This window comes from Salvia splendens, chromosome 18, assembly GCF_004379255.2.
Source record: "Salvia splendens isolate huo1 chromosome 18, SspV2, whole genome shotgun sequence".
Lineage (NCBI taxonomy): Eukaryota > Viridiplantae > Streptophyta > Magnoliopsida > Lamiales > Lamiaceae > Salvia > Salvia splendens.
Window position 1 is genome coordinate 18,197,936 of NC_056049.1, and position 27,109 is coordinate 18,225,044.

General features: G+C 33.3%; 1 protein-coding gene across 1 annotated transcript; it reads right to left on the bottom strand.

The window, feature by feature from the left end:
* Window positions 1-12,061: 12,061 nt before the first annotated feature.
* LOC121777402 (non-lysosomal glucosylceramidase-like) lies at window positions 12,062-19,579 on the bottom strand. The gene is made up of 18 exons (XM_042174655.1): window positions 19,022-19,579; window positions 18,220-18,330; window positions 18,090-18,146; window positions 17,920-17,996; window positions 17,740-17,839; window positions 17,563-17,636; window positions 17,340-17,440; window positions 17,140-17,243; window positions 16,943-16,996; window positions 16,795-16,850; window positions 16,667-16,705; window positions 16,037-16,178; window positions 15,772-15,956; window positions 15,457-15,524; window positions 15,233-15,305; window positions 15,096-15,157; window positions 13,695-14,988; window positions 12,062-12,562 (listed from the first exon to the last, which is right to left on the bottom strand). Exons 1-18 carry the CDS (start codon window positions 19,100-19,102, stop codon window positions 12,301-12,303), a joined length of 2,940 nt encoding a protein of 979 aa, XP_042030589.1. The 5' UTR covers window positions 19,103-19,579; the 3' UTR covers window positions 12,062-12,300.
* Between the last annotated feature and the right edge of the window lie 7,530 nt (window positions 19,580-27,109).

The following is a 27,109-nucleotide window of genomic DNA, read 5'->3' on the forward strand; positions in this document are numbered from 1 at the left end:
ACACTTATAATTATCTGTATTATGTGTTATTCTGATATTCACTCTAAGATCATATCATATATATGTATCAAATATATCGTATATCATTCATGTATTGTATGACCAAAGTTTTGATGCAATAGGCAAATATGGTTAATAGGGGCTGAGGTTTCTAAATATTAATTTTAAGTATATTTTTGTGTAATTTAGGTTATTTGTAAGGGCTTTTATATAATAATTTATATTAAATTTGTTTAAATTAAAAAAAAGTAGAAAAATGTTAAAAAAATAATATGAGTGAGGGCTTTAGCCCCCCCCCCCCCCCTCCCACTTGGATCCGTAGACTATAGACCTTGTAATAAATTACTTACTACATTTTGATTTGTTTCAAATTAAGCACTAAAATTTCTACTTTATAATATTCCTATTGTTTTAGTTTTAATTTAACCAGTTGCGATAAATTTTAGTGCTTAATTTTAGTAACCATTTATGGAATTAACTCTAAAAAGATAGATACGATACGCTAGAAAGAAATTAATTAATTCATATTAATTAAAAGTGTTATATTTGAACAAGTCAATCTTGATTTAATATCTCGTTCTGTTCAATAAATTATGTTAAGTTAAAGATCTAGTCTAAACATTTGAAAAGCAAATAATTTTAGTTGAGTACATGATTTTGAATATCGAGCTAGTTACCAATATACACTCATTTATCCTATCCCCCAACTTTAGCAATTGAATAGATATTTACAAAAAGAAAAAGAAAAGAAAGCTTCTAAAAGATTGAAATGACTTATCTTTTTCAAGAATTGAATAATATTTGCCAAAAATATGAGAATAAGGATGGGAAAAGCATTGGAAAGAAATGGATGCAGAAAGCCTCAAACCTTTTCTTGTTGGACTTGGACTATGCATTGAAAAATTACTAATTAAAAATGTTTTCTTGTGTAATATGGCGTGGCTGTCAGATTTGTACATGTGTATGCAATATTCGCATAATGTGCGTATATGAAATAAAGCCATGCAGAAAATGGAAAACAACAGAAAAAACAAAGACATGAGTTTGTGACAAATTTCAACACTTGTCTCCTTGACTGAATGCACACGTCCCCACTTATTTCAAATATACATGTGTCTCACAAATCAATCTTAAATGAATAATTATGTGATAATTATTCATAATCACCCCCTACAACTAAAATATAATCTCACAATTCAATCCTAGACTACATCTCATGATCATGATTAGTTGTCTAATAAACCAAACAACCACTTAAGGGATAAACTAATTAGTTAATCATTCCTCCGTCCGTCAAGAATATGCACTCTTTCCATTTTAGTCCGTCTCACAAGAATATGCATTTTCTAATTTTGGAAAGTCTTTTCTCTCTAATGAGGTGAGACTCATTCTCCACTAACAATATTTTATTTACCTTTTCTCTCTACCTCTCTCTTACTTCACTAATTTTACATTAAAACCAGTGCGGATCCTAAAGTACATATTCTTTGGGGACGGAGAGAGTAATTGATTACTTATTTAATTCATTCAAATATTAACAAATTTTATTTAATTTTTATAATGTGCAAGTCTCATTTCTCATTAATGAAATCTCATTAATGAAATCTCATTAATAAAAAACGATAACCCCCATTATTGCCTACTAATCTATTAATACATAAAGTCTATCAATACATAAAGTGACAGTTTCTGAGAATTTTTTTTAAATGCCAGTTTTGCCCTTTTTGGCGGGAAACTGTGCATTACCACTGCTGTTTTTTGTGTGTTTTTGCACCATTTTATGTTAATATTCTATACATGTTTTTTTGCACCATTTTCGGCCATTCTGGAAAAATGTGTAAAGGCTGCAGGCCTATATCAGTTTGATTAAAAGTAAAGCTTATATCAGTTTGTATGTACCGAGAATTGTGTGGGGGTAGGATGCAGCCTATGTGTTTTATACTTGCATAGGCTTATGTAAAAGAAATACTATTATATTACACAATATATGTATATTGTATATTCTATTCTTCCATAATATCTTTCCATCTCTTCCCAATGCAATTAATCCCTGAACAAATATTAATATCATGTTAGTACTCATACTCAAAACCTATAATGTATACATACAATTTTAGAACATGAAAAAAAGAGAAAGAGAGAGAAAGAGAATAAAATCAAAATTTTAGAACATGAAAAATAAGAAAGAAAGGTGTTAGAGTGGGACAGTATAAATTTATAAATCTGTTCTAAACGAACAGATACAATACCAAATGAAAAACCTATCAAATAGTATATATATTTTAAAAACAAAGCATTGAATTCGTTTGTGTAAAGAAAATTGGAGGCATAATACATCCTATTAAATAAATAGATAATAGGATTTGCAAAGAGTAGCAATTGTAGTCATTTAATATGTATTCTATTACAAAATATATATTTTACATATTTCCAAAGCTGTCATTGGTACATTTGTGTATTTTTAATGCAATCTATCTCTGATAATAAATGCAACATATATTAGTAATCAATGTAATTCGTTTTTGTAAATAAAATAGGAAAAATGTAGAAATCCCAATAAAGTCAATAATATTAACTACAAAGCATTAAGTAATTAGTATATGCAAAGTAATAATGTCACTGTAATGATTAGTATATGAAATTTATTTCGAACTATTGTTTTATTTGTGGCAGTTTAAAAAAATGTAACCTCTTAATCTTTTCTAAGTCTTAATGTTATTTTTCGAAGGTATTTTTCTTCGCAATCAAATCTAAGACTACTAATTCTAAATTAACTCTGATTCACTAATAGTATTGAAGACCTAATCTCCTTTATGCTCAGGAATGGCATGGAATTAGTAACTTGAAACTGATTCAATCTGAATGACAGATTATTAAATGTAATCTAAGTTGTATTGTGCTAATTGCAAAGAAGATGTAGTATTATGTAGTTAATATTTAAAGTATATGTAGTTAAAAGTATATAATTCTGACTAGGGATAGTAATTAATTTGGACCCATTAGAGTGAGATGCAAGACATATAACTGAGTCATTTTGTTTTCATATTTAAAAAGAAAAGAATTTCATACCTATTCTATTTTATGTTGACGAAGTAGAATAGGTTTAAACCCCTGATGTCTGACATGTCATGTCATGTGTGCTTTGGAAACCTAAATTACTTTTTTTAAGGAGCATGCTGACCATTTTTACCCTATAAATACCCTTTCCTACACTTATCACTCACCAACTCCTCACAACTGAAAGACTCAACCGAATCAACAACACAAGCTTGGATAAGTTTCTTTTCAAATTCTATCTGCATTCCTCTTTATTGAATCTTCTTTATAGTATATTTCTTCTTGTTTCTGAAATGCCCTATATGTACTGAAGTTAGTTTATGATATTTAGCTCCGGTAAATACTTAGTTACATGATGATGCAGTTATCTAACTTGAAATTGTCAGTAGTTCCATGTTTATGTGGTCTTATTTCTCAATGTTATTAAAATTAGCATAATTAGCATAGTAAAAACTCATTTTATAATGAATGTAGTTTTCTAACCTTGAATCTGCCATCGCCTCCATGTTTATATCATCTTTTTTCGTCATGCCTCCATTGTTTGATATTTTTGTGGATCATTCCCTGCAATCAATATGTGATACGGAGTATTATTTTCTCTGTTTCGATGTTCACTATGCTTCAAACCATTTTAAATTAGTAGTTAGCTCCTGTTAATAGTCATTTTACCTTATTTTACAGTTTCTATGCATTCTTGGATCTTTTCCTGCCACTTCGATTTGCAATCTATGAACATCATCACCTGCAAAAAAATGTATAAATTATTTTCTTTTATTTAGAAATATAATTATATGTAAATTTGTTGCATACTAATAGGAAGAAATGACTGAAGTTGAAATCATTCCAATTGAATATTAGCTCTAAATTGATGAGATTAGTTTGCTATTTTGTCCATCTTTATGTGATCTTTATTAACATTAGAATCTGCTTCTGTTTCTACCATATTTGTTTATTCCCAGTATTGCATTTAGTTTATGAAGATTAGGCATTACCTCATTAATATTTATATATAATTTGCTTTCCATAGCTGGCATCGATACTTTTTTTATCAATCCATGCACAAAAGAATGAAGTTATGTCATTATTTGTTGATTCTCAAATAGTAATTCCTCTGAATACTAATGCATTCAGATTTGAGCTTCATTTTTGGTTCTTCTCATTCTCCAGCATGGTATGTTTACCATTTTTTATGTGATGTTTAACAATATTAGTATCTACTTTTGTTTCTACCATATTTGTTTCTTCTAAATAGTCTATTCAGTTTAACTAAATTAGGCATTACCTCATGAATATTTATGCATCAATACCTTATTTTTCAACCAGTCTCTGCACAAAAGATATGAAATTATGTCAGTAATTCATGCATCGAAAATTGCATAGGTGCAAACATATTTATATTAAAATTGCCTAGGGGTTCTACCTTTAAATAGATAATTAGAAATTAGATATATTTACAATTTTAGCCTCAAACAGAATTGGCTCACAAAAAAGCTGATCAACATCGACTCAAGTGCAAAGATTGTGTAGAGGCTCATTTTCAGAGAGGCTTGAAACATTTTTGAAAATTGTTATTAATCCGCAGAGATGAGTTTTGAATTATTAATAAATATGAAGTTGGCTTACCGAATACACTTCAGGTTATCAGAATTATAAATAGGACAGAACCATCAAGTCTTTCTCCACAATATTTCCAATTAGAATAAAAAAATTTTCCTGTTACAACAAAAGCCCGAAGAGAGTTAGAGGCACAACATGTCAAAGTAAATGTGACATTGTGATTGCAATTCAAGTAGAGTGAGAGCCATCAGATGCAATTGTTTTTCATACAGAAATTGGTACGCAAGACCATCAACAAACTCTAATTGATCTACTATCTCGGTTAAGGTAAAGTTTTATTAATACTATCAGTTTACACTGTTGTATGAATGAATGCAGCTCTATAAACATAGTCGTTAAAGTGATTTGCATAGAACAATGGAAGACACAGGCAAAGAATAGTTCTCAATCAGAGTGACGGAAATTCCATCATCAACAATAAATATAGTCACTAAGCAGAGAGATATCACCACATTTGTTCCTTCCACAACTCAGCTTGAAAGATAAACGAGGGTTTGTTCCATGAATAATATACAGCTCATAATCAGGAAAGGGCTCATGCTACAACATAACATGATTCAAGTCACACGTTGACAATCATGAAGAGCTCCACAGTTATTCTGTAAATGAAATAGCTCTAAGCTTTACCTTTTACAGGAACCGGCATTGATTTTCATGATTTTAGAAGCTCTGCAGCTGAGAAAATGAAAGCTTATCGATTTTTTTAGATCCAGTCCTGCTAACATTTTTTCAATGAAATTAGTTCATATCTAAACCTGTAATGAAAATTTAAAACTTATATGACAAAAACAAATTTGTGAAGTACCTTTTTTGGTGAGGGAGAGATGATCGGTTGCCGATCTGGTAGGGGTTTGAAGAAATTGCTTCGGCGTCCTCTGTTTCTCTTTTTTCAATGGTGGAGGCAGAAGGTAGAGGGAAATAGGGTTTTGTCACTGAGGCGGCGAATAGGATTTAGACCGCCGTCGGCGACTGGCCAAATGGTTGAAGCGTCTCCGATTTGTTGTTCAGTCGAGTCGTTGTCGGCGTTCTCTTCCTCTTCTCCGTTTTCGTCGGTCGAGGCGTGGAGAAGATAGAGGGAATTAGGGTTTTTCACCGAGGCGGCGATTAGTGTTGTTACTGTCGTTGGAAACTAGCCTCAAGGTGGAGGAGTCGCCGATTTGTTCTTCCTGGACCCGGTGTCACCGTCCACCGCCTTTCTTTCTCCATTTTTGCAGGTGGAACCGTGGGGAAGTTAGAGAGAAATTAGGGTTTCCAATCTAGGCTGCGCATGAAATGTGACAAAAACACTATTTATATTTTCTGAGCAATAAGTTAATAATTCCTAATGTCTTTAATTATGCTGATTAATTTTAGTTAGTGTAATGTTAAGTTTTAGCAAGTTATTGAAAAAATCGTTTGGGCTTTTATAAATATATTGAGATGAGATATTCGGCCGCTATAATTTTATCAGTTAATCAAATTGGGCAATCTAGAGTAAGAATATTTTGGGCTTCTATAATTTTATCAGTTAATCTAATTGGGCAATCTAGAGTAAGAATATTTTGGGCTTCTCAATTTAGTTTGGAGTATTTGAATTGGCTGTTTCTAATACCTATACCGATAAAGAAAATAGGCCAGATGTTAATTTTTTTGTGGCCCATTATTATGATAAATTTGTATGAATTATATTAAATTTAATAAGAGTAATTGTTTTAAATATATTTCCTCTTTTATATAATAGTTTTGTAAATGTTAATTTCTCTCTAAATTTTTTAAATTTGTAAAGAATTTTTTATTTGAAATTTAATTATATTTAATTTACATTGATTCGACTAATAACAATTTTTCTTTTTGTAGTTGATGTTGGTGGATTCGTTGATAGATCCATTATTTTAAGTGATAGGTTATTAATCAACATGGTTCGCGTAACGTGAGTTAGATTAGTTTGAATTCGTCAAATTTGAATCTGGGTGGAGGTATTTTTTTGCACTTTGTTGTATATAAGGTTAATATTATTTATGCATTAAATTATTTTAGTTTGTATATATGGATTATGTAATGGCACAAGATTGCTAATTACACGATTAGGTGATTATGTTTTGTTGGTTGGCCATAATGTTGGGCATAAAGTTTTGATCCCTCGAATGTCTTTAATTCCTTCTGATCCAAGTTTGCCATTCAAATTTCAACGACTACAATTTCCTTTGGTTGTGTCGTATGCAATGATAATTAACAAAAGTCAAGGTCAATCTTTGACTCATGTTGGGTTATCTATCATCTATCAATATATAAAGTGACAGTTTTTTAGAATGCCACCTGGCACATTTTTGGCGGGAAAATGTGGTTTCATTGCTTTTCTTTTTTAAATAATTTTTGTAGGCTTTAATTTTTAGAAGCATATTTTAAAAAATTTCGGGCCAGTTGTTGCGCATGTTAAACTGCAGTGTGATGACTATCTTTTGAGATTTTCTTGGTTGTTCCAATGTCCATGTTGCAGGCCTATTTAAACAAAATGATTAGCTTTTACATTGGAAATATAAAATCCAAATCTATTACTACAAATCTTGATTATCTTTATTAGATTGTCAATCAGCCGGTTCTCCTCTTGTGCGTCTCTTTACTACAAACCTGCAATTTAAAATAATTTAGAAGCCATAACTAAAAGTATAATCTTCATTTTTACATTGGCAAATAAAAATTTAACACAAATCTAATTCCTACTATCCCTTCAACCATATTTGTCATCAAAATAAGTATTCCAACCCCGCATAATTGTAGAGTATAAACTTAATATGTTTCATAATTGACAGAATAATAACATATACTCCTATATTACTTGGGCATGATTATAAAACTAATCGAATTCTGTCAATTTATGAAAATCAAGATTAGTAACACTATTTTGAACCAGCAATCATATTTGCACTTTTCTTTTCTGAAATCATAACTTAAAAGAAAACAAATTATATATACACTTTTACTATCTTTCTATTTCATAAAAGAAGTTATTGACAAAGTATGATATTGTATGGATGCAATTTTTTAAATTTTTGGAGGGGTGCTATTCTTAAATTTTTTTTGCTGCAATTATTAAGTCTTATGAAGCATATTATATTTGAAACAAATTTAAAGCCCTATGCGTTTTGTGAATGAAGTTTTAATAGTATACCTTTTTATCTTCTTTTGTCCTACTTCTTCCTGAACTAGTCTAGGCTATTAGAGCACCCGCAACGCGTGCCGTTGCAGTGCCATTTTTCATTCCGGAGGAACGGAATCGCGGCGGCACGCGTTGCAGCCGCCCGTGTCGTCGCCATTCCGTGCGGGTGCCGTTCCCGCGAGACGCGGCACTACACGTTCCGCCACGCGCCGAGGCGATGTGGCGGCCTCCCATTCGACGCGTGACGCCCACTCGCTGCCCCGCGAGTGGGCGTCGTCACGGTGACGCAATAATTTGATTTTTTTAAAAAAAAAATCGAATTTTAAAAAAAAAAAATTGCAACGGTATTGTTACCCTTTTTTTTGCCGTTTTTTATTTATTTATTTTTAATTTATTTACTCTATAAATACTCCTATTTCATACTCATTTCACTCACAAACACACATCTATTCCTCTCAAATCCTCTCTATTTCCACCCCAATTTTCATCTCAAATCAACTCTGTTTTTCTTCTCCTAAATTTAATCAAACTAATGGATCCTTTTGAACAAATGCGTCAAATATTGGAACAATCACTTGAAGAAGATCGACGACGGGAGGCGGAAGAAGCCGCGCCGCCCCAACAGGATCTAATTGAGCACATTTGGGCAAACTTTGGCGGATGAAATTAGTAAAATTGTGTACTTTTATTTTTTTAGGATTTTAATTGTGTGCTTTTTATTTTTTTAAGTTTAAGTTGTAACTTTGTTGTAATGTTGTGTGTTTTTTAATAAAGTGTGTTTGTTTTTTATTAAAGTGTGTTTGTTTTAATTGAATTGAGTTGGAAATAAAAATAAAAAATAAAATTGAATGAATAGTAATTTAAGGAACGGTTAAGGAACGGAGGGTTGCAGGTTCCGTTCCTTAGTTAAGGAATGGAGTAAAAAAGTACAGTGGGGCCCGCAAATAGTAGTTTAAGGAACGGTTTAGGAACGGTATAGGAACAGCGTTGTGGATGGCCTTAGGGACTACCACAATTCCACAAAGAAGGCAACTGCTACTATCTTTTTAGGTTATGCTAGCCCTATTTATAAAATGCATTGTTTTTTTAATTGACACGTGGCGGCTACTCCTTAATTCTATTGTTTGGTGAAGCTTTTTGTTTGTTTGTTTATTTGATGTATTACTTTAAGTCTATTTTATTTGTTTTGAAAGTTAAAGTATTTGATTTCAAGGCCTTATTTACTCTGTTTATTGAGATGTATATTAAGATTTACTTAACCTAATATATTGATCATTTATACTTTACTTATCGTAATATTATGTTTGCAGGTGGGTATAATAAATTCTATTTATTAAATGCAATGGGTTTCCAATTGACAGGCTACACTAAACTCTATTTATTCTAAGATTTACTAAACCTAATTATATAATACTACATAATAATATTTTACTAACCATAATAATATTTTTCAGGGATGATAATTTATATCTGATACTTTTATTTGTGTTATTTGGAAGGTCCTTTCTATGATTATGTTTTTAACTTTTATGGGAAACATGCATACTTTTGGATTACACAACAGGCCCACCTTTTATAATGTAAGCCCATGTTTTTTTTCTCTATAAAACCTACTATTCTTTCAAAATTACTGTCAAGTGAAACAAGCAACTGAAATATTAGGTAGTTACCTCCACATTCTTTCTTCCCAGATTTGTTCTCTTTTAATCTGCTTTGAATAGATCTTCTGCATTCCATATTTTTAGTTGCTTCCTTTCAAATCTGCAATATTCAAGCAGTAGCATTGTAGCATATTTATTTATTACATTGCCAACATTCATATGAACTCAATCGTGCAACATTCTTATGTGCTAGAATATTTAAATAAGCTAATTAAAGTGTCTACTAATTTTTCTGTTGGGGCAAAAAAAGATGATAATTTTTTTTGTGCTAATTTGTTTGGTGGCTTTTTAGGTTTTAATTTTGTACTAATATTCTTTAAATTATTAATGTAAATTTTTGTATTATTATTATTTTTATGTTTTTAGTAAATTATTTCTATTTCTTTTAATTTGAAAAGTAATAATAATTTAATTATATATTATTGATTAATTTTCTACTAATTATGATTTATATTTTGTAGCTAATGTGGGTGGATCATTTCAAAGTCCTATAGTTATAAGTAATGTTGTTTTTTATGAACGTACTTCATCTATTGTCAATGAGAGCATTTTAGAATCATCGATTTTGAATGAAGATTGATGTATTTTCGTATTACTGCTTGGTTTGATTATTAGATTGTAGTTTTCTACACTCAATAATTGATAGTTGAAATTATTGTAACTTTTATAAACGATTGGTAATATTTCACCAAAATTTTTTTGTTGTGTATTTGAATCATAAATATAAATCTTAAGCTTTATTAAATCAAATAGAATTTAATCCAAATCATATAGTCTGAGTTTAAAGATCTTTTGGCTCCACATTGTATAAACTATATTCAGTAAAATGTTTCTTACCTTTTCAGATTATTTGTGTTGTTTATGCTTGTGCATGCACTAGAAACAAGATTTGTTCCATCGTTCCAAAGTTGCTTTGATTCTGGTTCAGTCCTTCTTAGTTTCTGTAGTGTACTTGAAACGTATATACTTCATATGTCCACGAAAAATAGTCTAATTTTGCTATTTTGGGATGTCCACAGAAAATAGTCTCATTTCGTAAAATGGAAAGTTTCTCTCACATACTTTTTCACTTTTTCTCCCCTCTTCATACTTTACCTACTTATTCTCCCCATCTCTCTTACCTTATCAATTTCTTATTAGAACTTGTGTCGTCCACAAAGCTAATATTACTATTTTATGTGGACAAAGGGAGTATTAAATTTTTTTAATTTCTATGTATAGTATTCTTTGAAATAGCAGTTTATGATTATATGTACATTGAGCACATGTAAAACAGTCATAAGTATTGAGGGATGCAAATTATTAATACATTTTTATGTTAGTTTACAACTTCAGTCTGTAGTTCTAGACATCATGTAAACCTTTTTTATAATGTTTTTTATTAGACATTTATTCTTTTTCAGCAAGTATAATTATACAATTTTTATCATCTAATTCTTTTTTTGTTCATTTATCTTAGAGTTCTCTGAAAGTTTTATGGCCCGTGCATAGCACGGGTGGTAAAACTAGTCCCATTAAAACATAAGCATTGAACATTTATATATTGATTATAATTTCCTAAAAACCAAAAGTGTTATAATTACAAATTCTCTAGTAGCTCAATTCTCTCTCCATTTATAAATTATACCGTAATAATAAATGTGTGCATTTGCATGTAATATTAATCATATCTGTAACTAGAACTTACATTTCAAAATATCTAGTATATATAGTATACTAGCAATAACACCCATGCTATAAAGATAATGAAGATAAATATAAGAGGCGAATATAGGATGAAAATTGTAAACATATGAGAACATATATGTGTTGTCGTTTAGCTTGTGAATTAATTCAGAGAAAAAGTATTGCAATAAAGATTTAAATCTCAATTTTAACCTAAATAAATGGAAGGCAAACTATATTCTCTAGCACAATTCCAATTTAAATCCAAATATAAGGCTAATAATATATAAATTTAATAACTTAATTATATATAAAAAATTAATGATAGTGCACTATTTAAAATGTGTTTTAAAACTTCTTCAATAAGCTAGCATTTTATTGGATTCATTATTTGTCCAATTGTTTTTGCCTTCAAATATTAATTAATTAATTAATTATTAATTTTCATGTCTAAAAATATTTTGGAAGACATAAAATAAAATAAAGAAATAAAAGACACTCCATCTTTCCATTTTTCCTCCAAAAAGGACATCAAAGTCTTTTCACCCAACTTGCACTTTAGATTAGGATAGATATATTACTACATTTCGGAATATGGGGTATATTATACTGCTAATTTTTCAAATTGCTAACTCTGCTAACTCATTAACACAGTGTATTAAAAATGTCAACACGATGACATTAAAATATCAACAAAGTAATATTGAAATGTTAACAAAAATATGTGTTGATATTTTAATATAATCGTATTAACATTTTAATACACTGCGTTGATGAGTTAGCGAAGGTAGCAACTTAAGAACGTTAATAATTGATAATATTCCTTTCAGAATATAATGTATCTCTTAGTATATCTTAATGAATCATTCAATACATCTCACAAGATATAATGAGTTGACATATTACCTTTACATTAGAGATCATGGCAGAAAATAAACCTCTTTAAAGTACTAGATATTTAGTTCGTAAAGCTCTGAACTCCTTACAACATTCTTTGCACAACAAATTTAACAGTAATGACTGCAAAAATTTGAACTAGAATACAACTATACAATGATTAAAAAGAATGAGCTATAATAATGTCATACAAAATCCCTGTTAATAAACAGGAGACATTAACAGTTACATTAGAGACTACATACACGTCTGACGCCGGCCGGCTAGTCAGCACGAACAGTGGAATATGGCGTTGCCAAAGCACCACGGCTTCTTCACTCTCTTCTTGACACCACCCTTGTTGTAGGACAAATTTGAAGTATCGGAGGGTTCATGCGATCTGTCCATCGCCACAACCATAGGGGCTTTGTGGACTGTCTTGGATGAGGACAGCGCCGACTGCATTGCCCATATGGCGAGCGGCCTCATGTATATGAGGGAACGGAAGTGCCCATCGGTTGTCCAGCCTTCTGGCGTCTGGAAAGCGTACCTGCACGAGCAATGACCGGATTCGTACCATCTCAGGGGCGTTCAGTTGCTACGATTACTTGTGATTAAAGGCCATGACTAATCTTATCAATTATTCGGTTGCGTTTTTCTCAAAAGTTCGGCCTGCCTTCCATAATGTCAAGATTAGATTGTACTCCCCTCGGTCCCCATTAAATGTCCCATATTTCCATATTTGGACGGTCCCCAATAAATATCCAGTTTCACTTTTACCTTATTTGGTAGTGGACTCATTCCACTAACTCATTCTCACTCACATTTAATTATAAAACTAATACTCCCTCCGTCCTCGAAAAGTATGCACTATTTCCTTTTTCATCCGTCTCCAAAGAGTATGAACATTCCAATTTTGGAAACTCTATTATCTCTAATGAGGTGGGACCCATTCTCCACTAACAATACTTAAAAAACTTTCTATATCTATCTCTATCTTACTTTACCAATAATGCATTAAAACCCGTGCCAAACCCAAAGTTAATACTCTCTGGGGACGGAGGGAGTATATAAAAGTAGGACCCACATCCCACTAGCTTTTTCTACCCACTTTTACTAACAAAGTCAAAAAATTTCTTCAACCTCATACCGGTCAAATATGGGACATTTAATGGGGACCAGAGGGAGTATCTCATATTGCACGACTACTTTAATCCTAGACAAATCATATTCGGCTTATCCAATATTGTATATTTGTTTAATGAACCAAACACCACCATGGATACCGTAGATGATGCTAGCTTTGGGATTAATAAATCCTAAGGCAATTAATAAACACTAATTAGATGGATGCATTGTACATCCAATGTCCTCCCTCCATCCGCCGTTAGGAGTCCTATTTGAGTTCGCCACAATTTTTAATAAGTATGAAAATAGTAGGTGGAAAAAGGTAATAGTAAAATGTGAGACCCATTTTTATATATTAGTTTTATGATAATTGTGAGTGGAATGAGTTAGTGAAATGTGGATTCTACCTATCATTTATAGTAAAGTGAACCGGGACTCCTAATGGCGGATGGGCTAAAATGGTAAATCGGGACTTTTAAAGGCGGACTGAAAGAGTACATAAATAGGCAAAAGTGACCAGAATATGTGGTGTGTGATGAGTTGGTGAGGCTTACCCGTATCCTTCATCCGACCAGCCGGCGAGGAATATGCCTTCAGCGGTGGTGAAAGCCTGCTCCGTCATTCCGGCATGGATCATGGTAGCAGCTGCGGCATAAGTTACTCCTGTCCATACTTCTCGAGACTGCATGCAGGTTTCGTCTACCTTACCGTTCGGATGCATTCCGTTAACAGCCCCGATCCTGCCTCCTTGAACTTTCATGACATTGAAATCGTGAATCTTCTGGAGCGCGCTTCGGATCTTGCAATCATCAAAAAGATTGGGCAAACCTGACGCTGCCGTGTACCATTGCCCGGCGAGCTGATCGGCTTGGATGGATTTACTATTATTGCTAAACCCACTGTCATAGTTGAAATAGGACCCGTTCCATAGCTTCTCCTCGAATACGACTTTCGCCTTCACGAATTTGTTCTTGCACTTCTCGGCAAATGCGTGGTCGCCTAGTTGGACGGCCATGGTCGCGGCTGCTTGCAGCGCGGCGAGCCATAAGGAACCGCAGTAAGCACTTATGCCGTGAACGGTCCATGCATCATATGTTTGATCTGGGAACCCGTCGTTCTCGATCATACCGTCATTGTCCCTATCAAATTGGTCCATGTAGTCTATTGCAGCGCAGACAGCAGGCCAGACATCTGCCCCGAACGAAAGGTCCCCTGTCGCAGCAAAGTCTCGGTACACCTGAAGAACGAACTTCGGGTTCAGATCCTTCCACCTACTCGTGTCGTGTATGTTGTATGCATTCATCTCGTGCCACGGATCGTGAGTTCCGAGATCGTGAGGAACAGCTCCTTTCACCTTACGGATTCCTTGATTCCCCTCTGCTAAAAACTTGACTTTCCGTCTATCCTCAAACAGCACGGCGTTTGCAAATTCCGACTGTATGCTTAGCTCTATCTTCGGAAACAGCTCGAGAAGCGCAAAAGACGCATAGAAGTGCACATCATACGTGCACCACATGATATACTCGACGCCTTCCAAATACAAAAACCTGCCTACATCTTCGTCGTCATTGATGGGCTTTGGCAACTTGATAGGGGAAGTTTTGAGAGAGTTCTCTCCATCTCCACTCCCACAAGAGCTCGACTCTTCTTCATCTGAAGATCCTCTCCGAGCCGTATCTCCACCGCTGCTTGGATCAACATCTACAGAGGCATCACAATCTTCAACAGCAGTCTCCTTTACAAGCCCAGTTGATTTGTGAACTATCGTTACATGTTTCCTTTTCGATTTTTTGTCATTCGTAATCACAGAATTGGTACCAACTGAATCCTCCATCGGTAAGCCCGAGTCTGCATGATCAGTGCACAAGCTATCAAGGAATGAAAGCGGAGAAGTTGATATACGATGTACATAAGTCGAGTTGAAAGAATACGAAAGGCAGTTGAAGTATACATACCAATCCACACTGTTCCACCAGCAACTAGAAAATATAGCTCATTGAACAGAGTAAATTTGTACCTGCAAACAATGCAAGGCATTCAGTCGAAGAAGCAAATCCTTCCTATCGAGTACTAGGAAAGAGATATTGCGTACCATTCTGGCAGTTTATCATCTTTAAGAATAGGGTTCTGCCATTTTTCAATCTCTTCTTCCCACAGTATGTACTCTAAACAAGAATCAAACAAAACAGAAGGTGATTAATGCAATTGAGGACACTACCCCTTTCGAACAACTTTGGATTGATTAGTGAAACGGCAATAGAGGTAACAAAAACACTCGATTGGTGAAACAACAATAGAGGTAACAAAACCACTCACTTGTTAGAGAGTCGTGGACCAGGTCCTTAGCTGCATATTTCGAAGTACCATAGTATTTAGTATACCTCCTGTGCCCAATTGAACAAATGTAGAAACAAGTAAGGATATGCCACAAAATGATCAGATTTCTTGAAAACCATGTATTTGATCTCAATGGAAAAGTGAAAAGGTGAAATAAAAGAGAATGCCGTCTCAAAAATAGTAATAAAGGAAAAGGGCGGTACTACAGCTATATAAACTCCAGATAACGAACATAAGAATCTTTACATGTAAGCAAGCACACGCGTAAATATCAGAAACATCGACTGAAATTACCTATTGTAGGACTTCCCTTTGCAGAATTTAACTTTAGGAGATGACCAAGAAACAGCAAATGCAATTGTGCACTTCCCATGAGGCTCAACCCATGTAGAAGCAGAAACTGCAGCGCAATGGGTATCCCCAGGTGACGACGGCATGCTAGGTCCCTTGCTAAAATTCTCTTGATCAAAGTGTCCATCCTAAGATTCAGACTGGTTAGCTTACAACATGAAATATGGATTAAATAAAAATCAAAGCAATATGTGACAAATCAGCATACCTGCACCATTTTGCCCCACATATCTTTTGCAGTTACACAGCTTTCTTCATTCAGGCCAAAACAAGGCAAAACTGAGACACTCACATTCTGAGTTTCACAGGCAGCAATTGCATAAGTCACAGGAGGGTTATCTTTTGCCGTCCTGAAAATGATAAATATTACAGTCATAGATGTATTAGTTAGTATCCATTTAGTTAAAACCAAAAAACATGTACACATAAATTCGTTTAAATACATGATATTGAACCAGCCGTGCATAAATCCAAAACTGAAGCAGAAAATAATCTGAAGACACCTTGTATGCAAAATCCAATCAAGAACTCTTAGAATCATTAGATGGCACCATTGCCATTTTTAGTACACAATGCCATGCTAACGTTATAGAACTCTCTCTCAGACAACGCTAAAAAGCTCAAAACCTACTCTTAAATAAACTTCCACTGCACAATTTAACTTGATAACTCCCTTATTAACAGCTAACCATCGAGTTTCAAGAGAATAAATTGACCTTGTTTTAGATTAACATTTTAAATTTCTTGATTGGGGGAAAGAATCTGGAATTTTCACGCCAACATATAAGAAAATATGCTAACCAACCGTCACATTTAAGTAAAAAGTATGATGACTTGCTTGTGATGTAGCAGCACGCCTGACACACCATCATCACCTCTACACGAAAAGAGGGAAAACAAGCAAAAATGTCAAAACACAATCTAAAATTGAATGATTGAACAATACTATTCTGTAAGATAACTTACATAAATGGCTCGTTGACATGATTTCCCGTTAGATGTGACGTGCCTCCAATAGAATTCTGAAATGAAGAGAAAGATGTTGATAAGTAGGAAATTGAACTCGAACTAAGCTGAAAGAACTACAACAGCTATCAGCACATGAACAACCCACCGCCCAAGTAAAACACAAGCTGACTTTTGCCCTCTCCTTCCCGGTATTCACCAACTGTATAAGACACAAAAGCCAACATAAGAAAAGGACAGCTTCATACTCCACATTGATGAGGCGGATATAATTATATTGCTCAGTGCCTGAGCAGAATGTTCGCTGAGATAGAAGGATAAATTTCGAATGCAAAATTGACATACAGTGTACACAAACACAGATGTGGGAAGGCTACTCTCTCTATAGTTATGAGGTATAAATGGTGATATCTGCCTACAAGATATTTTCAACTCAGGGTCTGGTTCACCTGTTGGAACAAAAAGGAAAGAATGAAAATGCAACGTCTAATAGAAATGGCCGAAATTGTCATCCACCAGCCAGAATATAATTGATGGCAAGTTACCGTCATAAACTGTCCACGCCCTGGGGAATAGAGCATGATATGTAGAATGCTGACCATTTAAATTCCAACCCCAGGATGATATACCTTGATCATTTGGCTTTCTGTCAAAATTACAAAACGTTAATCATGGCCTCGATCATATCTCCAATTCGTTTCTCCTTGAAATGATATTTCACTACCATACACAATTCAAATGTACTAATTACACTGTCACAGTCCTTACCCTAAGCCTCCATGCTGTCCAGGAGATAAAACCGATGAATACTTCTTCTTTCCTCCATCACGAGATATGAAGATCTGCAGAACTTAAGATATTAGGTTGTGATTAACAATAGAAAGTGACATGCGTTCATCAGAAGCAGGAACTGTATTAATGATAAATTGAGGAGAAAGCTCTTACAGAGAATTGATTGGCCATCACTGGTGAAGTCTCGCATGTACCAGGAAGTATTTGAAATTGCCTAAATTCCCCCCTGAAGCCTCTAGATATGCTACCGCTCCTGAAGGGCATAGAGGAGGACTCGTTAAGTTCCCATTACATGATCAGCGAGAAGGAGTGTTGAATATAAATACTGCTTACCCCATCCCACCTAGCGGCACTCCTTGTGATGCAGAGGGTTTGCAATGTTCTCGAGTAAAAGGGTCTATGGGTGCTTTCTGCACAAGGAGAGTAAAAACTAAGTAAGCTCGTTTAGTGAAGGAAGCTGAAAAGAGCAAGACGTTCAAAAGGATGGGTGATGAGAAACTTACCCTTCCATGCGATGCTTCTTCCCGTACGTAATGCCATAGTCGTATTCCTAGTCGAATCTACAATCATGAACCAATTTGTCAATGATGAGTCAAGAACTGTGAAGGTGTTCTGAGAGATAGTGTTGATTACCATTTGTATGGCTTCTCTAAATGTGATACTGAATTCTTTGAGAATACTGGCATGGCTATTTAATTTTCTTCTCAATGCGTGTTCGGGAGGGGCAGCACCATCAATATCAAACTATTGAAAAAGAAAAATCGGATTACAAAACTGCTCGTATAAAGCTACTACTTGCTAAATGTATCAAAATGAAACATCATATAAATGAGATATCAGTCAAAATCTAATCCAAGTCTTTAGTCTGGTTTTGTCCTCAACATTCAACAAGATTCAAGAAAACATGTAACAGTGGAAATTTCAAATATAAGATTACCACAAACAAAAGAGACATGATATTAAGACTGGAAAGGACCCTAGAGATTATCATAATCAACTGCTTAACCAATCCATATTGCAATGTTCCCTGCTGCTATGTTTGAACAGAAGAGCATCAAAATACATCTGATTCTATCCTTTGTTAATATGCACAAAAAATGAAGGCGTCTCCAAACAAATTTGAAGAAGAGAAACACATCACTATTAGTTTATTTCTATACGTGTACAACATGCAACAGTTAAACCAATACCAATGAAGACCAATTGTTAGTCCCAATCCAACTAATTTCTTCTGCTTTCCAACCATGTCAAAAGGCCTAAATTGAAATACTCCGTATAAAGTCACTGATCAAACTCTTAAATCCCACATACATATCAAATTTGGAATTGCTTTTTCTAGCTTATCCACCACTTGGCTTTCTCCAGTAACTAATAAAACACCCCAAAGTCACAACCAATATGTAAAGTGTAGAATTCACCATCAAGAAATGCTTACCAATTGCAAAGTTGCTCGATTAATGTATTCTTGTGGCGGCCATGAATTCTTTCTATAATGAAACAGATTTCCACCAACCATTCTCACTTTCCCAACTCAATATGCAAGAATTCAAGATTGGATTTTTTTCAGATATATGATCAGCCAAACAGAAAACTACCCTCAGTAGTCAGTTCATAAAAACAATTGGGAGAAGACGAAGAATCTTAGAAGACATAAATCCTCCCAAAATCCAATCTTTAAGATAACCCACCTCCAATCTCGGGATTAGGATATGGAATTTTTGGGGAAATTAAATTTATATTGAATGGAGCTGTGATTAATTGCCAGGTGGTGATGACTACGTACAGTATCACCTCAAGCCTGCAAATCCACTTCTCTCTCTCTCCCTCTCTCTCTCTCTCTCTCTCTCTCACACACACTTGTTATATGGAGTAGATGGTGAAAGGCTCTGTAGACTATGGGTGAATGGAGAAAAAGAGAGAGGAGGGAAATTGCAATGTTGACCAGTTTGTCATTTGGATTGAAATTGTTGAAAAAGGGATGCAATTTTTGATTTTGTGGTTTGGTTTGGCGCAGCCTAACTACACCACCTCTCTCTGTTGCCTTCATTTCTATTTTCTTTCTAATAACAAAAAAATTAGTAGTCAAAATCATGCTATTTGACAATCATTCCAAAAATAGTTATATCAAACCCGTTAAAAGCCATAATTTATTTGACAGCGATTGCATTGAAAGATAACTTGCAATGCTTGTATGAATTATTTCATCGAATTTTATATTGTAAATTGGATTTTGAGAATTTGATTCTGTATATTGGAATATCGATGTTGAGAATTTGATGCTACGAGCTTATACATGATACTCTCTCCTTTTTATAAATATAAACAATTTTTCATTTAATATGTTTTATAAAACAGTCCGATAGACAAATTCTAATCTCACTGTATATGTTTTTTTTATTGTTTCTTTCATTTTTAACTTTTTAATACGTGGGTTACTTCTTAGATTAATGCAATTTTCTAGAACGAATTGAAACAAAGGAATATGTACTAATTAGTTGAATTAAGAATGTCAAAGATAAATAAGAAAAATCTACTTGGAATAAAGAATTATGCTAATATTAATGCTTCCCAATCCCTTATGATTAAAGAGCGTAACTTTTGCCCACCGGGCCAACACAGTTGGCAAAGGAGGGACAGATCTTGCTGCAATGAGCCTGGATTCGAAACCCACTACTGTCGTGTAGTTGCTTCCATCTCTCAGACACAAGTATGAGGCCTTGGGAGATGGGCTTCTGGCAGCTAGTGGGTTAAGGCATCCCCCTTAACGGACTACTGCGTACCCTGATTGAACCCCTCACATGATGTCGGGCCGGAGTGTGGTGGCTGCCAAGGTGACGGAATCGCTTGTATGCTGCAATTAAAGAGCGTAACTTTCACTTAGGACATGTGTGTTTCATGGACAACTAAAGTTCGCAAAAAAAAGATTCCTGCAAAAATAAATATCGGGAATGTGATTACAAACAACTTTACTTTTTTACAAGTAATTGCCGCCCAATGTGTGCTTCTTGCATTTTGAGCTCAAGCCCAAGCTTGACTGGTGCCACCCGTCCACTTCTCGATCTCCCGCACCTTCCAGCTTATTCGCGTTGTACATCGCACAAATCTTGTCACCAAAAAATCTTACGGGTTTGTTGGGTTTCCACGACCGAATCCTCCAAAATAATGACCCACACTTTGAACAGTTTCTCCGTCTTGGGTGGGAACTGGGACGTAGGGATGACGGGTGTCGGGTTCGACGGCTTCACCGTACGTTGCAATTTGCTCATTGGACACCGTAATTTGGTACAAAACTGTGTTGAATTGTATGGCGTGTAGGGCATATGGGGTTGTACACATCAGTTGGAGGGGCGGGCATCGCCAAACCCGGACTTGGTTGGTTCATATCGTTGAGATTGATAAAAAAAATATTGTCCCAATTGCCTCCACTGGACTTTTTAGCACAATTGAGAATGGAAATTTAGAGGGAAAATTGAGTGAGATAGAATTTTTGGTAGGAAAAAAATACTCATGTGAATTGAGGGGAAAAAATAAAAAATGAGGAACAACGGTAATATAACGGTTATAGTTGAGGAAGTGTGATAATTTTATAATATATACTCCCTCGTTAGGCATGCAAATTCGGGTAACCGTGGGTACCCAAACCTGAAAATTCGGGTACCCGAACCCGAAATTTCAAAAATATCATACTCGACCTGTATGTGAATTCGGGTACCCTAATACCCGATGCGGGTACCCGAACCCAACTAATCGGGTACCCATAAACCCGAAATTATTATATTTTAAATTTATTATATTTGTATAAATTATATTGTGATGAGAATAGAAATTATTAAAAATAACACTACTACCTATTTATTGACTATTATTAAAAGTTTAAACTTCAAATTTAATGCTTTAGCTCTCTCTAGATTATGATTATATGACCCCATATTATATAATAGACATTAGACAAATAGACACTACCTAATTTTAAGATAAAGAAATTTTTGGCATAAATTGAAACTCAAAAGATATTAGAATAAACTTTTTAAGATTTTAAATAAACATGTAAATAAAATGGAGAAAGCATAACTAAATATTGAAAAGATAACAAGTAAGAACATAAATAAAACATAGCAAAAATGTAAATAAGTATTAAAATCTAGATAGCAATAAAATGTCAAACCAACCCTAAACCGGATTGCATTATACTAAAAACATACATAAATCTCAATGTGATTAAATAAATTTTCCCTACGAGCCGTAGGCCATATACTAAATAAAAATATTTATCACAATACATAATGAATCTGGTTTGATCGGGTATTAGTCGGGTACCCTAAATCCTAACATTAACTACCCAAACCCGTACCCGAACCTGAACCCATAATTTCGGGTTTCAGGTACCCAAAACCCGCCTGGTATTGGGTCGGGATCGGGCGTTTTATTGGACTATACGGCGTTTTAATCTTCGGATTGTTTTAATAAAATTTGTTGGGGCGTGAGCGGAAGGAATTAATCAAAAAAAAGACCAAGTCCTAATTGGGAAGAATTCATAATTGTATCGATAGAATAATTGAAGCCTTAGGATGCATGCATCTTTACTATTGCTTGATTCATTTTGTTGATATATGTGTTATTTTAATATCTAAAGGTTATATCTTGCAAGCGAATCATGATACCAAAGGGAAGAATATAATTGCAAATTAAGCACTTGAGGTGGGTTTTCTTTAAATAAGGACATCATCCTAAATATTTTATCGATGGGAATGAAATTTTGTTTATCATGTCTTGTTTTGTTTTTAACGTGCTTATCTGAATTGGCTTTTTCCATTTATTATATAAATCGAATTCGGGTCCTTGTAAGGCCGCAAACCCTACTTGGATTAGTGTACACCTATGCTAGACCGTGTGCTAGCGTACGGATTGGCCGGTCTAGTGACTTGGTTTGTGGCCACATTCCATGTCATGTATGTGCAGATATGGTTAACGTCTATGAGAAAATGACTGATCAGTCTACTTTTAACAATGTGGATGATTTTAGTGCCTCGGGCCTTTCTAAAGCTAAAACCCCGATGGTTACTTATTAATGGCATGATAAATATTCTTTTGATAACTTGTTTTCGGCATAAGTCCACTGTGTATTTTTATAGTACTCTGCCATGCATGTGTTTTCCTTATGTGCAGGTTGAGCGGCAACGAACACTTGTTGGTGTTGAGCACAAATAAAATTGGAGTCCTTTTTGGTTGTCTTTAAACTTTGGGTGTCGTTGTGTCTTCATACATGACGTCATTCTTTTTCTTGAACGCTTTCGCTGAGATATTATTTTTACTCGTTATTCATTTGACTTTTAACCTACTTATTTTTGAAGGATTTAAGACTTGATGTGTTTTAGATAATGTTAAATCCTTGTCGTTTTTGAATAATAGTCGTTGGTGAAACTCTCTTTAATGCAAAGACGTCTTTTTCTTCGTCTGTTTTAAATTTATTTATGTTGCGACCACCCGTATTTATTAATCCTAAAGGACGATCGTGACATGCATGGACTGCCATATTTGATAGTTCTCGACTACCTACCCAAACAAATATACTTTCAGCCTCTAAGGGACGCTCTTCCAAAACAAGTATGTATATAAATAGGAGTACTTGTTAATGCTTATGATGGTCATGTGTCTTATTAGTATGTTACAGTAACTTAGATTTCAACATAAATAAATGATTGCACTAGTTCTAAATTAAGCAAATTGCCAAGAAAATGATTTTTGCTTAAACTGAAATTGACACGGATTTTAATGTATAATTTTAAAAGTTAAGCGTGCTTGGCGCTAGATGGTTCCGTCGTCGGTCACTGAGATAACCCGAACCTAATATAATTATTTAATTATTATGCAAATTAAAAAAGGAGAATACTGATGTGACATTTTTTTTCATTGTTTATCACTTTTATTAATAATTGTGGTTACAAGTTTTTTGCAGTAGAGTGGTCGGCAATAATATATTAGTATGAGTGAGATGATGAGAGTACACAGTCACATTGGCTTAATTAAATCGATCATAACCAGTCTCCTAATGTGATTTCTTTACAATCATATAGTATTGAACATATATACTGTTTTATAAATAAAATATGCCCTTCATTTGAAACGTGGAATTCTCACTATATAGATTTGATGAATATTGATGGTACATAATTGAATCATTATTGTGAGTTGTTATATTTTGGAATTATAATAATTGTTTTCGCTATCTATAACTACCTAACTTATAATCTACTACAGAGGAATCTCATGCGAGTATTACTTTCTTTTAGTCAATGTTAACATTAATTTTTTAATTAACCATATATAAATATATATAAAAAAGTTAAAAATGATTATTGATACCATATAATTTTAATAAAATCTATAAGTATTAGATTTGTTCATTTTTTAATAAGTTCAAATAAATGAATAAAAAATAGTATATCATTATATAATTTTTAAAAGTAGTTATATTATTAATAATTTTTAAGTTATTAAAATTAAGTAAGCTGATAAAAAAAAAAACTTATGCCTAAACGTAAACCGTACTCACAAACAGTGTATAAAGAAAGTGTATATCATAACATATCAATATATAACTCATGACAACGAAACTTTCAATTTTATACAGCTAAAAATATATTGGGGTGACGCATCAATCCAATCACTTTAAATTTAAATACCATGATTAATCCAATTATAGATACACCAATAAAAATTTGTACGATTTGGAAGTACTGCTTGTTGGATAATCCGTATTTTATTTTCAACAATAATAGTAGTAATAAAGAAAAAAAATAGTAATACTTTTTCCTCCAACTTCTCTGTCAATTGTCATATTGATATTGACTTTGAATTAATCTTTTATCTGTCGATCACACAATATAATTCTATATATATATATATATATAGTTTTATATTTATTCTACCCACATATCCAGGACCATAATAGCCAATTGTTTGTTAGTGGAGTGTAGCTAAAGAGAGCCAAAATGCCCAAAAAATAGGTTTAAAAATATATGTGTGTGTGCGATTTTTTTATTTTCTGTTATAATGGGTGAGACTGTTAATTGCCATTTGAATAATTAATCAAGGTCAATTTGCACATAAAGATCCAGCAATTTAACACTAAAAATGTGATATCACTTAATATAACTGCAGTTAACATATTATATGAGATTAGAAATAACTTGGTTATTGAGAAGAATTATGTGGTCAACCTTTTGCAGCTAGGGCTATATTTTATTTATACCAAATAGTAGCTAGTATAGCTGTGTCCCAAATTGAAACTATATACTTTCAATATTTTCAACACTTCTAGATATCATCATATGGGGGTCAAAATACTGAATGATTCTTATGCGTGTGGCAATTTTTTCGTCACTACATGATATATAGTAATAAATATATAATTTGAATATATCCGAGGACCAAAATCATCATAAATAATCCATCTTACATAACATGCGATTTATAATTTGTTAGTAACATTGTTATTTAGTCTAGTTTATATTTTAATATTTTTTAGACCAAGGGTATTCAGCTTCCGATTTAGTAACTGTTAGTCGTGTTAATTTGTAGTCATCTTGAAAGTAGGACAATTGGCCCAATGATTATAAAACTCTTACATACTCAAAGATAAAGATCGAACTCTTAACTATTTGGTTAATTATGAATCTTATGCTACCTGACTATAACTTTTCATTTTTCTTTTTAATACTCCCTTGTCAAATAAAGAGATAATTTAAGAATGACTTGAATATTAATCACAATTGCCAAAATAGAATAGAGATAGAAAGAAAAAAATATTTAATTGGAGTATTATTAGTGGAGTGTGTGGTTTCACCTCAATAAAAGAAAAAATTATGAAAAATAGAAGTGGACTATTTTTATAGGACAAACCAAAATAAAATGAGTGTCTATTTTTATAGGATTGAGGAAGATGTTATTTTTACTACTTCAAATGTTTTATCCGGATCATTAAATTTATAAATTACACATTAATTTACCAATATATTAATTTTCCTCTTAATATTCAAAGAGATAAACGAATAAGTCAAGATTCAATTTATATTTAATTAGTAATTTCGACGGCCCATAATAGTTTTCAAGGTATAAAAATACAAAATAATAGTATCCAAAAGAAAGAAGGACTAATGGTCAATTTTGTTCACAAATAATATTCTCTCTCCCATAAAAATAGGCATCTTTCAATTTCTACCCAAAATAAGAAAATACGTTTAGTATTATTTGGAAACCGTGATTTATTTGCAATTATTACATTTTCAGTATTAACAATATAGTGTTAGTAAGATAATGCTGATATGATTGAAATTAAGTAGCAAACTATATTTAGGGACATTTAAAAAAATAGATGACTAATTTCATGGGATGACGATATCGATCCAAATAAGAGAAACTCGAATTCATTTGATTTGGAATGTATCAAAGACTCGAATTAACATACCTTACAAAAATGAATAGATTGTTAGAGCTCACAAAACTAGTAAGCCCATGAAACATTATGGGCTTTGGCTAGTCGCGTTTATATCATTCACATAAAAATACTATTGATATATTCCATTTTCTATTTATAACAACTCCAAGAAAATCCGAACTGTAGCTTACATCAACATATTCTTTGGCAGACCAAATTAAAAAAAATATTATTGAAAAATTCTACATGTTTATGTTCTCTTCCACTTTCAAGATATAATGCATATAATTCTTTTGAACATGAAAGACATGAGAATTTCCACTTCATGTAAGAATGTGAATAGGACGTGTCTGATCAAATATTAACTAATTATAGTAATAATTAATAACTAATATCAATTTTGTATGTTAAAAATATCAACACAAAGACAGTAAGCACACTAACGCAACCCGGATCATATATCATTAAAAAAAAGACAGCTAAGGATGCTTTTTAGTTAATTCGGGACGTTATTTTTTGTTTTGAAACACTTCACCGACATTTAAAAAAAGTGTCTCTTTCGATTATGTGACAAATAAAAATGAGAACGCAAATAGCAAGCGTCGATGAATTAATCGGAGACATTTATAACTTGTGTGTCCAGTATATTTTCCGACGCAATCTCACGTATATATAAGGAGAATTTTGGAGAAATTTACCATAGGGCTGTTTTAATTAAAAAGTATTTTAGTTATTATTAAACCTTTGTTGCTTATTTGGTAGTATAATTAACTACTCTATGTCTCGTCATAAGCAAGCCATTTGTTTTAAATTTAAAATGATAAAGTGAAAAGAATAAAGTAGGTGGAAAAATAATGTAAGAGAGGATTTTTGCTTAAACGGGAAATGCCTCACTTATGGTGGGACATCCTAAAAAAAGAAAGTCACTCGCTTATAGTGAGAAATGCAATGGCCTTCTTCTCCGTTTTCTTTTCATGTCTCAGACGTTCCGGGATGTCCCAAAGTGAGCCCAAAACCGCCACTTAAAATGATAAAAAAAATTGTCAATTTGCGGTTGAGCGCAACACCAATCAGATCGAGTGGAAC